Source organism: Adiantum capillus-veneris, chromosome 18 (assembly GCF_014529385.1).
Source record: "Adiantum capillus-veneris isolate H3 chromosome 18, ASM1452938v2, whole genome shotgun sequence".
Taxonomy (NCBI): domain Eukaryota; kingdom Viridiplantae; phylum Streptophyta; class Polypodiopsida; order Polypodiales; family Pteridaceae; genus Adiantum; species Adiantum capillus-veneris.
The window spans coordinates 125,036,548-125,051,516 of NC_140948.1; the positions used below are offsets into that span (position 1 = coordinate 125,036,548).

The following is a 14,969-nucleotide window of genomic DNA, read 5'->3' on the forward strand; positions in this document are numbered from 1 at the left end:
TATTAGAAGATATGATGATTATATAAGGAAGCTTTAGCACTTACCCGTCTAGGTCTTTCAAATTTACAAATAATGTCTATTAGAAGATATGATGATTATATAAGGAAGCTTTAGCACTTACCCGTCTAGGTCTGTCTCCAAGATGCTAGGCTCCATTGAAATACCTTAAACCCATGATATTTTGTACATAGGGGGTTTACATTCAAGGTCCACCACCTGTCCAACCTACTATCCCTAGTAGCATGAGTGATTTGGTCTCAAGATTCACCACTTTTCCACTCTATGTCATTATATTAAGAAGATGTGGGTGTTAAGGTCCACCACTTGTCCAACCTATAAGGCTATATCTTAAAGGGTATTCTTTTTCACCACTTGGAATGACCATGATAGGTTTTACATGGGGGTTTGGTTCCAAGGTCCACCACTTGTCCAAGCTAACTCTATTGAAACATAGAGAGAAGCAAAGGTCCACCACTTGTCCAATCTAGGCTCCATTGAAACATGGAGAGAAGGATGCTCCACCATTTGTCCAAGACAGGTTCCATTGAAACATGAAGAGAAGCAAGTTTCACCATGTCTCCAAGATGCTAGGCTCCATTGAAATACCTTAAACCTAGGATATTTTGTACATGGGGGGTTTACATTCAAGGTCCACCACTTGTCCAACCTATTATCCCTAGTAGCATGAGTGGTTTGGTCTCAAGATTCACCACTTTTCCACTCTATGTCATTATATTAAGAAGATCTGGGTGTTAAGGTCCACCACTTGTCCAACCTATAAGGCTATACCTTAAAGGGTATTATTTTTCACCACTTTTTCAACATGAGAGTAAAAATCTCTTCGTTGTAACGGACTAGTGTGGTACATTAGCATGCCATAAAGAGAAGAGGAGGAAAAGGCGACCTCCTTTGAATGTAGGAGTTGTAGGGTAGAAAGAGGAAAAGGGTTTACAATGGGATGCATTGGCTTTGTACATAGAAATAGGGGCAAAAGAAAAGTTTTTGATATATATGTATGAAGACTAGGGAAGTGTGCATCAAAGGAGACCCCACTTATACTAAAGTTTATTGATTTTGAAATAAAAAAAGAAATTTTGTTTCAACAGAATGCTTTATATAGGATTACTATTTGATGATTTTCTTTCTCACTCATAGCTCTCTCTTTACTTCAAAAAGTCAATAGATATTGCTAAACACACATTGTGGGCTATTTGCAAGGGTAACAAGGGACAATTTGTCAAAATAATTGTTCGATAACAAATATGTTTAAACATATCACATACATATGATATGTGTATATTAAATTTACCATACGAGTAAGAAAATATTATGCTCCAATCTGTCACATCTTCTCAAGAAAAGAAGAAACAATTGTTTCTTTTATTTTACGTCTCTTTCAAGTTTGTCAATACCCTAATATGATTGTGGAAAGCATGTTAAAAAAAACCTTCCATTGAGGAAAATAGTGTCCTAGCGATCTCTAAGCTTGTTCACACATCCCCACCATAATTTAGCAACAAGTATCCCATGGCAATGATGCAATGAGTGTCTTATGTGAACTAGTGAGTAACATTCTTTTATATCCTATGATTTGTACTCCAATTTTTACTCAAATTCTTAATTGCAAAGACTAGACTGAGAGAGAGAGAGAGAGAGAGAGAGAGAGAGAGAGAGAGAGAGGCAGAGAGATAGAAAAACCAAGGTATTGGTAAGGAGATAGAAAGAGACAAAAAGAGGGTTGAGACAAGGAGCGGTAACATGACCAAGTTGCCACATCAATCTCGCAAATTAGTCAAGGATATTATGGGTGTTCCCTAGGCCACTTTGCAAGGGCGTTAAAGATGTCCCTATTTTGAGAGGGTCCCTTGACAGATGTCCTTCAAGGAATATTCATAATGCTTTCAAGGACATTTGTAATGCCCTTTAAGTGACCCTCACAAAGTAGGGTGGAAACTTCCCACACTACTACATAGAGTGGGGATTCCTCTACAACCTTGGAGTGGATCAAAGGAGAGTAACTCATTGTATTCTAGGATCATCGCTTCTTTTACTTGAATATTCCCTAAGAGAGCAATATCTTATCAAAGGGCACTAACCTTTGGTGTTGCTCTATCATAGAATATGAGTTTACACTGATAGTCGAGCACCATACCCAAAATAGTTATTTGGCTATGGCCGTTCATCCTCAAAAGTAAATTGATAAAGAAAACACACTCAATTAATCTCCTCCATACCGACCACTAATGGTGGGGCCTTGACTATCCTATCAACCAAGAGTGTTTTGAAACAAAAGTTTCTTCTAAAAATCCACCAAAAGCCAACAAAGTTGTTGAACACAAGTTTTGTGATATGATAGCAAAGTTGTAACCCAATAGGAAGTTGCAACAAGGCTTGTTACAAGTATTCACTAGGCAAAGCCCTTGATTTATAAAGGAAGCAATTAAAGGAGGGATTTCCATTGATGACATTGAGCATGGTGAGAAGCCTAACACCCTACCAATTTAGAACATTTTTTGTTCAACTCCTATGCAGCCTAGTTGAAAACAATAATGCATAAAGTCATAGATTTCCTTTAAGAGACATTAGGATAAATTTGGACTCAATTTTGAGCCCTGTAAGAAAGTTAACAGAGAGGTAATTCTGGAGAATATAAAAGAACTTTTTTGGAATTTTGTTTCTCATAGTACATATAAAATTTTGCTCGATCACTTAAACGCATACCAGTACAAAATGCTTTTCAAGAGTGCATACAAAATCCATATCCATGAATCTTAATGAGTGATGTGATGTGTAATGAGAGAAAACACATAAGAGATGTTTTCAACATACAAAAACAATACCACAATTGCATCCGGAACGTCCAAAGACCTTAGGATAGCACTTTAAACCGCTCAAATCTAAGTCTCTAGCTCAAGATATAACATTTGTAAGCCTAGGGTCTCGGGAGGTCAGAACCAAGTGAATAGAGACAAAAAAAACCCCTTCACGGGCCTCTATTCGCTTGGTTCCGACCCATTCATAGTTTTAAATAGTACCTATCAATCGCTATCAAGTACAGTCTGTTCGAATTTGAATTGCAAGTAGCTCATAAAAAAGTGATTGATAATTGTACAAGATGCACACGTACAAGTACTTCACTTTATAAGATAGAAACAACGGTCATAAAAAGATGTTCGACGCTTGTACAAGATATTACTATCAAACACGTTACTTTTCTACTGACAGTGACAATTTTACCGAAATGGTTTTCATGGACATTTTCAGAAACGAGAAAAAAAAGCTTTTTCTACGTAACGTTAGCCTTCTTCCTATTGGTTGAGGAGCATTCTCTCACTAGAGCTAAAAGGTCCAAAATTGAGTCCATTCTTTTCCTGATGGCAAGGGTTTGTAACCAAACGACTAGCAATAAGAACGCACTAACCATAAAAGATTACTATACAATCTTCCATGCTGGAGAAGCTCTTTTGATCGGTTGCGCAAAAAACGGATAAACTATTTGTACACAAGTATCAAATAATAACGGTCAACAACAAACAACCTCATAATCAATCTGAGAACTACGGAGCAAAAGATCTGATATTTGAAGATGACTCAACCATGGACAAAATATTTAAAGTCTTATCTACCACAATGTATCAATACTAGTCTATTGTTTTCCTTCTTTTTACAATGGGATACTCTCTTTACTAGTATAGTGCTCTATTCCTTGAAAGCATAGGATGAGGTTCTTGATCCTTAAGATGGTAGATTGTTGCTTGGCAATTCCAAACATTATAAGCAATTCCAAACCTCCACACCCATTGACTTAAATAATTTTTGAGGTGGTTGCCAAGAGTCAAGATATATTGCTATCATATGGATGTTCCTCGCTATGGCGGGTTTTACAAAAACCTAATTTATGCTGATGAACTAAAGGTGAAGGCTGATGGCTCCTGAAGTTGTTTCATTCCTAATTCATTGTGATTGCTTTTGCCAAGAAAAACCTCACTTGCTAAATGGTACAGATTCCTGTGCCAATCCTGTTGAAGTTGATGCCGCTTCATTGTGTTCACTTAATTTCACTATGCCAACTTGCCAACAAAACTCCGCCAATGAAGTGCAAACCTTGCTGCTGCTTTAAATCTTACCTACCAAAAGCATAAGAATGCATGATTTAAGCTTGAAGAAGACATACAAGGACTTTACAAAGGATTTGCAATGGTCACCATTTGGGAGGAGGAACATTGCTTCACAAGGACATTGATAGTGCATGTGATTGTCAAGCTGAACCAACACCTTCATGCTCCATTGATAAACCTGAAGCCATAACATACAGCTGACACATGTGGAAGCGTAGGGCAACTACCTTAGGATGCAAAGTAGAGCCATATCAATGACCTCCTTGAGTTTCCTCAATATAGTTGCTCACTGATTCTCCTTCATGGAAACAGACATTCATAGTTGGCAGACATGAATGAGGGCAAACAATTTCAAAGATGGGTGCACACTCTTTGTCATCATAGCTTGCGTTTCATCCTCGAAGTAATACCCAACAAACATTAGTATGCCTGCTCCTCACAAAATGACCCTTCGTGCAGATATAGCTATGCTTATCTTTTGATTTGTAGAGACATTGCAAAGCTGCATATAAAAAGTACCCTCTACCTCAGATTTCATGTAAAAATAGGCCCACCTGATCAAGGGCAAACTACTCTGCTTCATAGGGATCTTAAACATCAAATCACTTTTTACATGGAGCATGCTTGTCCCCCTTGGGCTCTCACCTAATCAAATGTGAGATTTGAACATAACATCTATCCTATCATGCACTAAGATTGTGATGCAATGCTTTGCCTCTTTTGCTTTCGTCAACAATGTACAGACTTCTATGTTGTATCAGTGTAGCCTACATAAAATTATGTGCTAAAACCCTTAAATGGAGTGAGATTGCAATCAAAGCTGTAAGCTATAAGAAACTCTCCACTCCTTGAGAAGACATTAGTTAGAAACACAACAGAAGTGAATAACCGTACTATTGCATCCATCTTGTCTCAAAATTAAAGGGTTGCTAGTATGATAGTACCATGTACTAGGGTTCTAAAGATGTGAGAAATGCAAGAGCGTATTCTTGGAAAAACGCTTCTTGTAACATAAGAAATTAATGTGGCTTTAGGGGTGCTTTAGTACGTTTTTATTTAGCACTGCCCATGTATCGCCAACTATTAGCATGAACACACAATGATTTATTATTATCAGGGTGTCTCCTTCAAGAAGGAACCCATGGAAGTGGGATGTATTTATTGACACTAAAAAGTACATCATAATGTAAAGCTTGTGAAGAAGTAAATCAAGGAAAGACAGACCTCAATAAAAAATCAAGATCTTAGTAATTGCTCTTATAAGCTTACAAGGTACTCCATCCACTATGTCATGTGATAATCATTTTGAAAGGATAATTCAAGCTAAATTACTTTGGGGGCTAGCCCTTACGGATTGATATAGAAATGCTTGCTGACTCCGACCAAGTCCTGCAAGAGCAATATGATACTCCACGTCGCCAGAGAGGTAAGGAGAAGTCCTTCAGCAATACTTCCACATTAGAACATTTTCTGATGGAGACAAACATGCAGCATAGATAAACTGCTAAAATTGCTGTATGCTTTGAAGAAGACAACTTGCTTTTTGTAGCTACTCTAGGCAATGGCACAACTTCCCACGTTGGACTAGTTGATTCTAAAGCTTCGTCTAGAACACCTGCCCCTAAATAGAAAAAGGCCAAAGAACAAGTTGAGCATACCAAACAGCATTTTTCATGAGCAAAAACCTGACATCACACTCAAAACATGAAACCAAGCGGCCATAAAACGAAACAGGCAGTCATTGCTATGCAGGCTATAGCTATGTAGAAGAATTTGAACGCATAAAATCTTACCTCAAACTGAAACATCTGGACACTCCAAAATTTAAACACAAAGGTTGACAATAAATGGCAAGGGTAATTGCAAGAGGCCTCTGCAAAGTTGTGAGAGCACATCCCAAACCATTTGGAAGAGCAGAGGAGGCTGATAACCACACTCCTTATTGACATTGGTTCTACTTAATGCATCCTCATAGATGTATTGGCAGTACAAATTTCAAAACCTCATCTTTGCACTAATGACTTGACATCATTTGAATCAGTTTCAACCTGTTTGGCGAAAACACATAAGCACCAAGCCCAATAGTGTCCAAAGCAAAGAGTGTTTAACAAGAAATTTATACACTACCTGTTCAAAATAATTGGACAAACTGCTTTCAAGCAGGTGTTGAAGACTCTGGATTTGCTCAGCTCTGTCCATCTCTGAGAGACAAGCCCGCAATCGATCTACTAGAGTGTAAGGAAACCAAACTCCGCACATCCTCTTTCGCTTAACAATTTCCGCTGGAGACTGCACATTTACATTTACATATCTCTCTCTCTCTCTCTCTCTCTGCTCACTGCCCCTCACCCGCTGCCCCTGTGCTCCCGCTCCCGCTTCCGCTCCCGTTCCCTCTCTCTCTCTCTCTCTCTCTCTCTCTCCCCCCCCCCCCCCTCGCTCGCTGCCCTGCTCCCCTACTCTGCACCCGCACCCGCTGCCCCTACGCTTCTGCTCCCTCCTAACCTAGCGCGTAGAGAGAGAAAGGGGGGGGGGGATCGCGTACAGAGAGAAAAAAGGGGGCGTTGAGAGAGAAAGAGGGGGGGGGGGGAATGGCGTAGAGAGAGAAAGAGGGAAAAAAAAAACAAAAAACAAAACAAAAACAAAAAGGGCATAGAGAGAGATAGAGGGGGGGGGGGGGGGGGGGGGGGGGGGGGGAATCATATAGAGAGAGAAGGAAAGGGAAAAAAATATAAAAATATAAAAAATATATATATATGTCCGCGTAAAAAGAGATAGGGTCTGTCCGCGCAGAGAGAGAGAGAGAGAGAGAGAGAGAGAGAGAGAGAGGGAGAGAGAGAGAGAGAGAGAGAGAGAGAGAGAGAGAGAGAGAGAGAGAGAGAGAGAGAGAGAGAGAGAGAGAGAGATATTGAATTATCGTCCACGGAGGTCAGATATGACCCATGGGACCAAAAACAAACAGTACAACGGTGACATTTGTAGCAAATCGCACTGAATACATATCAGTTAAGGACTGAGGGTCCATTGGAAAGATGAAAAAGACAAAAACCTAAGAGGGATCAGCTGTGGGGAGAGCCGATTTGGGGTTTCGAAACTCCTGGATGATGGCTTTACCACCTCGGTAGACTGCCCATTTGCCTTGTTTGCAGGCTTCATGTACCTTCTTGACCTCTTCACTTTTGCGTTTGAGTTGTAGCGGGGTGAGTTCTTCTGCGATCCAAAACTTGGTGTCTTTGAGAAGACGTGATTGTTGGAGAAGCTTGAGCCGACCTTCTCTACTTTCGAATTCAAGGATGGCATGTCCACTTGGTATAGGCATGTCAGGGCCTCTCCAAGTGATACGGCCTATTGCGTTGTGGTCGACCTTGATCGGCTTGAGGGTTTCATTGAGGAAGTTGATGCGTTCCGAGAAGTCGTACTTGGTCGTTTCCCATGCTTGAGGTAGCCCACCAATGCGGATCTTGAGGGTATTTTCTGTTTGGAGTCGTTGTTCTCGAAGCTCTACTGTCACACATGTCTTCACCTGTGCAAGGGTTGCCGAGTGTGTTTCGATGGCCTTGGCTTCGACTTCTTTCACTTTGTTGGTGGCGAGATCGACCATGGAATCAAATCGTGCCTCAAGCTTGCTAAGGCGAGCTTTGAGGTCGCGATTTTCTTCCATGACCCAATCGAGATCTGCTTCAAGGCGTTCGATTCGGTCAGATTTACTTGGCGCTGCTAAAACGGGAGCAAAGCTTGGTCGTGTCTTCGCAAAGATCTTCGGAGTGGTGGCTTTGGTCGTCATGCTTCCGATGCTAATCTTCTTCTTGTTGAGAGCACACACAAAACTGAGATTCTGTGTGAATCTCTGCTTAGTTAGGGTTTGTATGCCTCGGCAGAGAACTGTGGGCTTGGTTGGAAAAGCAAGGGTCGAGGCTTGTGCAAGAACTAACCCTTGATTAATTGAAACAAACCTAACAGGAAATCGAAAACTCAAGCTTAACTGAATCGAGTAGTCAAGCACGAGCCAGTCGAGTAGTCGAGCTTGAATCGAGTAGTCGAACAGTCCAGCCAGTGGCGAGCAAAATCGAATGCACTATCGCTGTCGAAGAGATTCGAAGAGATCCTCACTGTCGCCAGAGAATAGATGCTCACCGTCGGGCAGGTCCGAACCAGGCACTGTTGTCTGCAAGTCGCGTGAGGGGAGCTCTGACGTAGTCGGCTGACTGTGTTAAGTGGTCAAGCTTATGTGGGAACCGTCTGAGAATCGATTCTCAGAGAATCGACACAAAGGATTAGATTGTGCAGAGTATCAAAGGTCGGCTTGTGTTGCTTGAGACTGAGAGCGGCTCTTGTGTTGCAGAGCGGGCTTGTGTTGCTTGAGACCGAGAGCAGCTCTTGTGTTGCAAGGCGAGGACGACCATGACCTGTGTTTCTCGAGGTCGGCAGGGCGATGCAGAGCAGCTGCAGGAGACGAGATGTGTGAGCTGGGGAGGGGACACTAGTCAATGCCCAACAAAATTGACAGGGAGATGAGCACTGAGCACACCTTGCTGGTTTGTAATGAAGGCAAGGAGTTACAGTCAGTGATGGCAATGGTGTTTGTGGAGTGATTGAACCGTTGAGATATCGCAGGAAGGTGTGCGCTAGAGAGAGAGAGAGAGAGAGAGAGAGAGAGAGAGAGAGAGAGAGAGAGAGAGAGAGAGAGAGAGAGAGAGAGAGAGAGAGAGAGAAATGAAATGAAATGAAATGTTATATTAACATCTTCAAAAGGCCAAAATGACTTATGAGACCTAAAAGTTGCAATGTGGTGGATCTGATACAAAGTCCGAGTAATACAAGTAACAAAATGAAATGAGAATGACAATATGACAAAATGACTAAATGACTACAATGGAATCCTAAACTCCAAGGTGTGAACTAATCAGCTAGCTAGGATAGCTAAAATCACAAGAGATCCACCATCGGTCGCTGGCAGATCTCATCAATCTCCTCCATGGTCAGTAGTCTGACCGGGCGTCGTGCATGGCGGGCCAAAGTGATCCGAATCCTCTGATGCAGCCTCTGTCGGTGCTGTGTAGTCCTCCGTAGTCGCGGGTGTCTCAATCTCCCCAGCTCAGTCGCCCGGTCGATCAGTGTGCCTCTGGCGTGAGGCGGCAAGCTCTGATGTGGTAGTAACTCCTCCGGGTGTCCAGTGTCTGCTCTAAAGAAATCTGTGATCTGTCTCTAACACTGGCTAGCCTCTCCTCTCATCAGGCTCTCTCTGTGTCTGCGTAGCTCGAGCAAAAACAAGCCCAAGCATCTCTGAACCTCGTACCGCATGACTCTGGAGAGTGGTCCAAAGCCCTCTCTGAACAAGCAGTGGAAGCGGCCTCGTATCTCGTAGTAGACGGGGCAGTGGCATGTGTAGTGCAACTTTGTCTTAGGCTCTATGTCACATAGGGGGCATGTCCTGGCCTCTGCTGGTACTCTGCTGTATCTCCCAGTCTCGATCCGCAGCTGGTGTGAAGATGTGCGTATCTGGCCAATAGCACATTGAGACAAGTGGGTGTCCATATACCTGGACCTCGTCACGAAACCGTCCTCCGTAAGCTGGAGAAGATGCTCTCTGTAGAAAGCCATCTTCGTGCCTAGCTCTTGTGCCGGATGTATCCATGTCCTCCTAGTGACTACTTGAGTCAGGTCCTGGCCCATGAGCCTGGTGATCTCGGACTGTGTAAGAATCAGAGAGGGTTCATCCAGTGAGTACTGGAAAGGAGGCAATCTGTTTATGCTGAACCCATGTGCCTGAAACCATGATGTCATCTCCCCACACCAGCATGCTGTACCTCCCTGCATGGCTAACTGTCGAGAGGACTCAGGTGCAAGGTGGGCATATCCATCTCTGGGAAGTTCCCACATGCTGTGTATGAAGGAGACAGATCTGGTGAGCGCCTCAACCACTAGTGGGGGGGCAGCTAGCTCTGCTTGGACAATGGCACGTGGTACTGAAGCCTTGGCTCTAATGAGCCGCCAGATCATAGAGACCAAAGGCTTCTCCATGTCCCCCCATCCATCAGTGCGGCCTGTCCTCCCGTGATGATCCGATGAAGGTCCCCAAATCTCAGCTCCATAAAGCAATGCAGAACCCACTAAAGTGTCAAAGAGCCAGAGCTTCGTCTGAGGCTCTTGAAACTGAACCTGTGAACACATCCTTTCCAATCTACCCAATGCTGCCTCGGCTCTGGTCAATCTAGTCTCTGCTGCCCTCCTCAGTGAAAATGCTGGCCCACTAAAAACCACTCCAAGGTAAGTATAAGCATCTTTATACTCCACTGTCTCCTGGCCGTATGTGAATGCGGGCGCTGACCTCCTGATCCACTGTGGGGTGGTATTAAATACCATGACCTTGGTTTTACCAAGGTTGACGGACAAACAACTTTCCTGAGCAAACCTATGCAAAGCATCCAAGTGACGTTGCATCCCCTCCGGAGAGTCGGAGATCACCACAATATCATCAGCATATAACAATAGTGGAATCCATGTCCCTGCTAGTTGTGCACCTCTATCACCATCTCTCTCAAAGTAGTCAGAAACCTCATCCACATACATACCAAATAGAGTAGGAGAGAGCGGGCAACCCTGCTTCACCACAATAGTGGAGTGAACCGGTGTGGATAGACCCTCTGAGGTGCGTACATGCCCCACTACTGACCTGTATAATGCCATGACCCCCCAAATGAGCTCTGTGGGTACTCCCATCTGCTGTAAACTACGCATCAATCTAGCTCTGGGTACTGTGTCAAATGCTTTGCGGCAATCCACAAAGCTACAATAGATCCGTCTCCCATGTGATCTGCCCTCCTCAATGATGGCTCTGAGTGTCAAGATATGGTCAAGAGTAGAAAAACCACTCCTAAACCCTGCCTGCCTGACTGCGCGTATCCCCTCCCTCTCTGCCCATCTACTCAACTGCTGCTCAAGAATAGATGCGTACAACCGTGCCAATGTGTGTCCAATCATGATAGTGCGATAATTCCCAGGCTCCATAGGGTCTCCCGACTTGAAGATAGGTACAATAGTAGATAGGCTCCAAGTATCAAGCAAGCCCTCACACATGGCACGGTTAAACATAACTGCTAGAAGCTGTGCTAGTAGATCTCTGGCATGCGTGAAATGCTCAACCACTAAGCCATCATCATCATAAGCTCTCCTAGTCCTCATCATGTCAATGGCCTTCCTCACCATCTCAGCGGTGAAAAAAGCACATGTGTGTGGGCATGGATCGGAGGGGTCGGGAAGGGAGGGCTGCTCAGGAACTGTGTATAGAGATGATGCGTATTGGCCCTAGGCCTCTGTGGAAGTAATGGTAGGGGGGGGGGGGGGAGTGCTCATGAAAGAGCCGCCATGCCTCACGCGAGTCTTGACTCAAGAATAGCTGGTATAGATCCTGCTCTAGGCCAGCCAAAAATGCCCTCTTCTTTCGCTGCACTAGGGGTCGGAAGTCAATCTGTGACTGTCTGTGAGTGATGTCCCCCAAAAGTACCTCCCTCTGAAGTCTGGCTCTAGTGTCCCGGCATTCCTCATCATACCGGCTGTTCTAGGGCATGCTCGCCGAATGGCGTCTGCGCTCAGGCTGGGTATGTGGGTATGCCTCTGCTGCTGCACCATGTAGTGTCTGTGTCAGTATGGTAGTAAGCTCCTCCAGAGGTCGCCCCGGCTCCTCTCTGCACAGGCATCTGTAGATCCCATCTATGTATACAGAGTCCGTCTCCCGCGTGAAGGTGTAGCGAGTAGGGGCTACTGCCCGTGGCCTGTGTGCTACACTAAACTGAAAAGAGATGGTAAACGACACAAGAGCATGATCTACTGCCACACCCACAGGTCTGGGTCCAACCGTGAGATCCTGGATATGAGAGATGAGGCTCGGCTGTGCCATGATATAATCCACTGTGCTAGCTCCATGTGTGTGTGGAAAGCATGTAAAACCCCCGGCAGCGGGAAATCTCTGTAGGCCATTCAAGATGGCCAATCCGTGTGCAGTCCCCATGTCTATCAAGTGTCGTCCATACTCAGTGTGTTCCCCATCGTGTGATAGTCTGGATAGGCCCGTCTCTGCAACATCCAGCTCTCTCAGCATCTCCTCTGAAGTATCATAAAATACTATCTGATGATCGGCAGTCCTAGCATTGAAGTCCCCTAGAATGATGATGTCACCATCTCTAGGGAACTCCCAAATGTCATCATCCAAAATAGAGAAGGGGGACTGTCCTTTGGGTGGTGCATAAACTGACGTATTCGGGGGAAAGTAGCAAATAGCAATGTAAAGATATCTGCCTGTCTCTGCTCTCAATCTCACCTACATGTACCTAGCTTGCTCATCCCTGCGAGCTATATGTATCAATGGTTGCAACTCCTCCCTGAATAACACTGCCACTCCTCCTGAGCCCCGCCGTCTGTGCTCTGATCGTGTCTCCTGTCTACAGGCTGTCTCCCATCTATATCCACTAATGTGAGGCATAGACTGCCTAGGGGCCTGATGTGTCTCAGAGTAGAAGACGATGTCATTTTATGATACTTCCGAAGAGATGCTTAGGGAGCTGGACGTCACACAAATGGGTCTATCTAGACTATCACAAGATGACGAATACACTGAATGTGGTAGATACTTGATAGATATGGGAACCGCACACAAATTGGCCATTGTGAATGGCCTACAAAGATTTTCGACAGATGGAGGTTTTACTTGCTTTCCATACCGACATGGTATCAGCACAGTGGATTACGTTATGGCCCAGCCAGGTCTCATCCCATTCTTTCAGGATTTCATGGCGGGCACTAGCCCGGTTAGAGTAGCAGTTGATCATGCTACCATGTCTTTCACCCTGACCTTTCAGTTCAGTCATGGTGGGCACTAGGCCAGTTGGAGTAGCAGTTGATCATGCTATCGTGTCTTTCACCCTGACCTTGTAGTTCAGCACAACTCCATTAGAAGAGGTCCCCACACACACTCGGTATACCTTCATGAGGGAGACAGATTCTGTGTATATGGATGAGATATATTGGCAACTATGCACCCAGGAACTGGGACGGCCACTAGATGAACTCACTCAGATACTAACAGAGACGCTCCATGATGCAGCATCAGAGGCATACCCCCACAACCAGCCCACACGGAGACGATCTGGGAACATGCCCCAGGACAGTTGGTATGATGAGGAGTGCAGAGAGACGAGGATCAAATTACAGAGGGAAGTGCTTATGGGTATTACCACACATAGACAGTCACAGATTATCTTTCGCCGCCTAATGCGACGAAAGAAAAGGGCCTATCTATCTCAGCTAGAGCGGGATCTATATCAGCTATTTATAAGTCAGGACTCAGGCGAAGCATGGAGACTATTCCACGAGCATTCACCACCGCCAACGGTCACCTCCACTGAGACATGGGGGGAATATGCCACATCTCTACACAGCATCAGGGCAACCACCTCTACCAGACCCACTAGAGACATGCCCGGAGACGTGTTCTTTCTTTACTGCCGAGAGGGTAAGGAAAGCCATTGACAGGATGAAGACAAGGAGAGCATATGATCATGATGGTCTAGTAGCAGAGCACTTCATCCATGCCAGAGATATGCTTGCAGAGCTCCTGGCTATGATGTTTAATTGAGCCATGTATGAAGGCTTCCCGGAGACTTGGAGTATGTCTACCATGGTGCCTATTTTCAAGTCAAGAGATCCCATGATTCCCGCGAATTATCGCACCATCGTGGTTGGTCCCACATTAGCTAGGTTGTATGCATCCGTTCTTGAGCAGGAGCAGAGTAGATGGGCAGAGCGAGAGGGCATAAGAGCATCAAGGCAAGCAGGTTTTAGGAGAGGTTTCTTCACTCTTGACCAGATTCTGACACTCACAGCTATTACTGAGGAGGGTAGACACCATGGCAAGAGGATCTATTGTAGCTTTGTGGACTTCCGCAAAGCTTTTGACACAATGCCGAGAGCCAGACTTATACACACACTACAGGACATGGGTGTGCCTACAGAGCTGATATGGGGAATTCTGGCTCTATACAGGACAATGATGGGGCGGGAACGCACCACTGAGGGAATGTCTGACATGGTCCACTCCACTATTGGAGTAAAGTAGGGATGCCCCCTCTCCCTGACTCTTTTTGGGATGCATGTGGATGAGTTTTCGGACTATGTAGAGCGTCAGGCGGATAGGGGGGCTCAACGAGCTGGGACATGGATTCTGTTAATACTATATGCTAATGATATTGTGCTGATTTCTCACCCCCCAAAGGGGATGCAGCGTCATTGGATGCTCTGCATACATTTGCTCGTGACAGTGGATTGTCTGTCAATCTGGGGAAAACCAAGGTTATGGTGTTCAACACTACACCACAGTGGGTCAGGAGGTCGGCCCCCACATTTATGTATGGCCAGGAGACTATGGAGTACACAGATGCATATAACTATCTTGGGGTAGTCTTTGGTGGACCAGTGTTTTCACTAAGGAGAGCATCAGAGACAAGACTGACGAGAGCATATGCAACTTTGGGAGGACTGGAGAGGATGTGTTCCAAGGTTCAGTTTCACGAACCGCGAACAAAGCTTTGGCTTTTTGACACTCTAGTGACTCCAGCTATGCTCTATGGAGTTCAGGTATGGAGACCCTCAGTAGACCACCATGGGAGATCTGGCAACACAGATGGATGGAGATGTATGGAGAGGCCTCTGGTCTCTATGATCGCTCGGATGATTCGGGCTAAGGCCTCAGTACCACATGAGATTATCCGAGCCAAGCTAGCCGCCCCCTTCCTCGTGGTGGAGGCATTGACGAGATCACTTTCCTTTATGCACCGTCTATGGGATCTCCCCAGGGACAGA

The 14,969-nt window shown here is 44.9% G+C and overlaps 2 protein-coding genes across 7 annotated transcripts in view; both read right to left on the minus strand.

The window, feature by feature from the left end:
• Positions 1 to 5,248: 5,248 nt before the first annotated feature.
• Positions 5,249 to 14,969, minus strand: part of SAR1 (SUPPRESSOR OF AUXIN RESISTANCE1) — a 208,668-nt gene continuing 198,947 nt past the window's right edge. For all 6 annotated transcript variants that reach the window (XM_086489273.1, XM_086489276.1, XM_086489274.1 and 3 more), the window contains 3 exons: positions 6,246 to 6,407; positions 5,912 to 6,166; positions 5,249 to 5,739 (listed from right to left, as the gene is read on the minus strand). In XM_086489273.1, the coding sequence (XP_086345399.1) occupies positions 6,122 to 6,166; positions 6,246 to 6,407 (207 nt within the window). In that variant the 3' untranslated portion in view covers positions 5,249 to 5,739; positions 5,912 to 6,121. The remainder of the gene's footprint in view (positions 5,740 to 5,911; positions 6,167 to 6,245; positions 6,408 to 14,969) is intronic.
• Positions 7,023 to 8,764, minus strand: LOC147436362 (uncharacterized). Its single transcript, XM_086489280.1, has one exon. The coding sequence runs from the start codon at positions 7,897 to 7,899 to the stop codon at positions 7,165 to 7,167; it is 735 nt and encodes a 244-aa protein (XP_086345406.1). The 5' UTR covers positions 7,900 to 8,764; the 3' UTR covers positions 7,023 to 7,164.

What these genes read in the sequence shown, in the direction of transcription:
- LOC147436362 (XM_086489280.1), bottom strand. Translation starts at nt 7,899, where the DNA reads ATGACGACCAAAGCCACCACTCCGAAGATCTTTGCGAAGACACGACCA.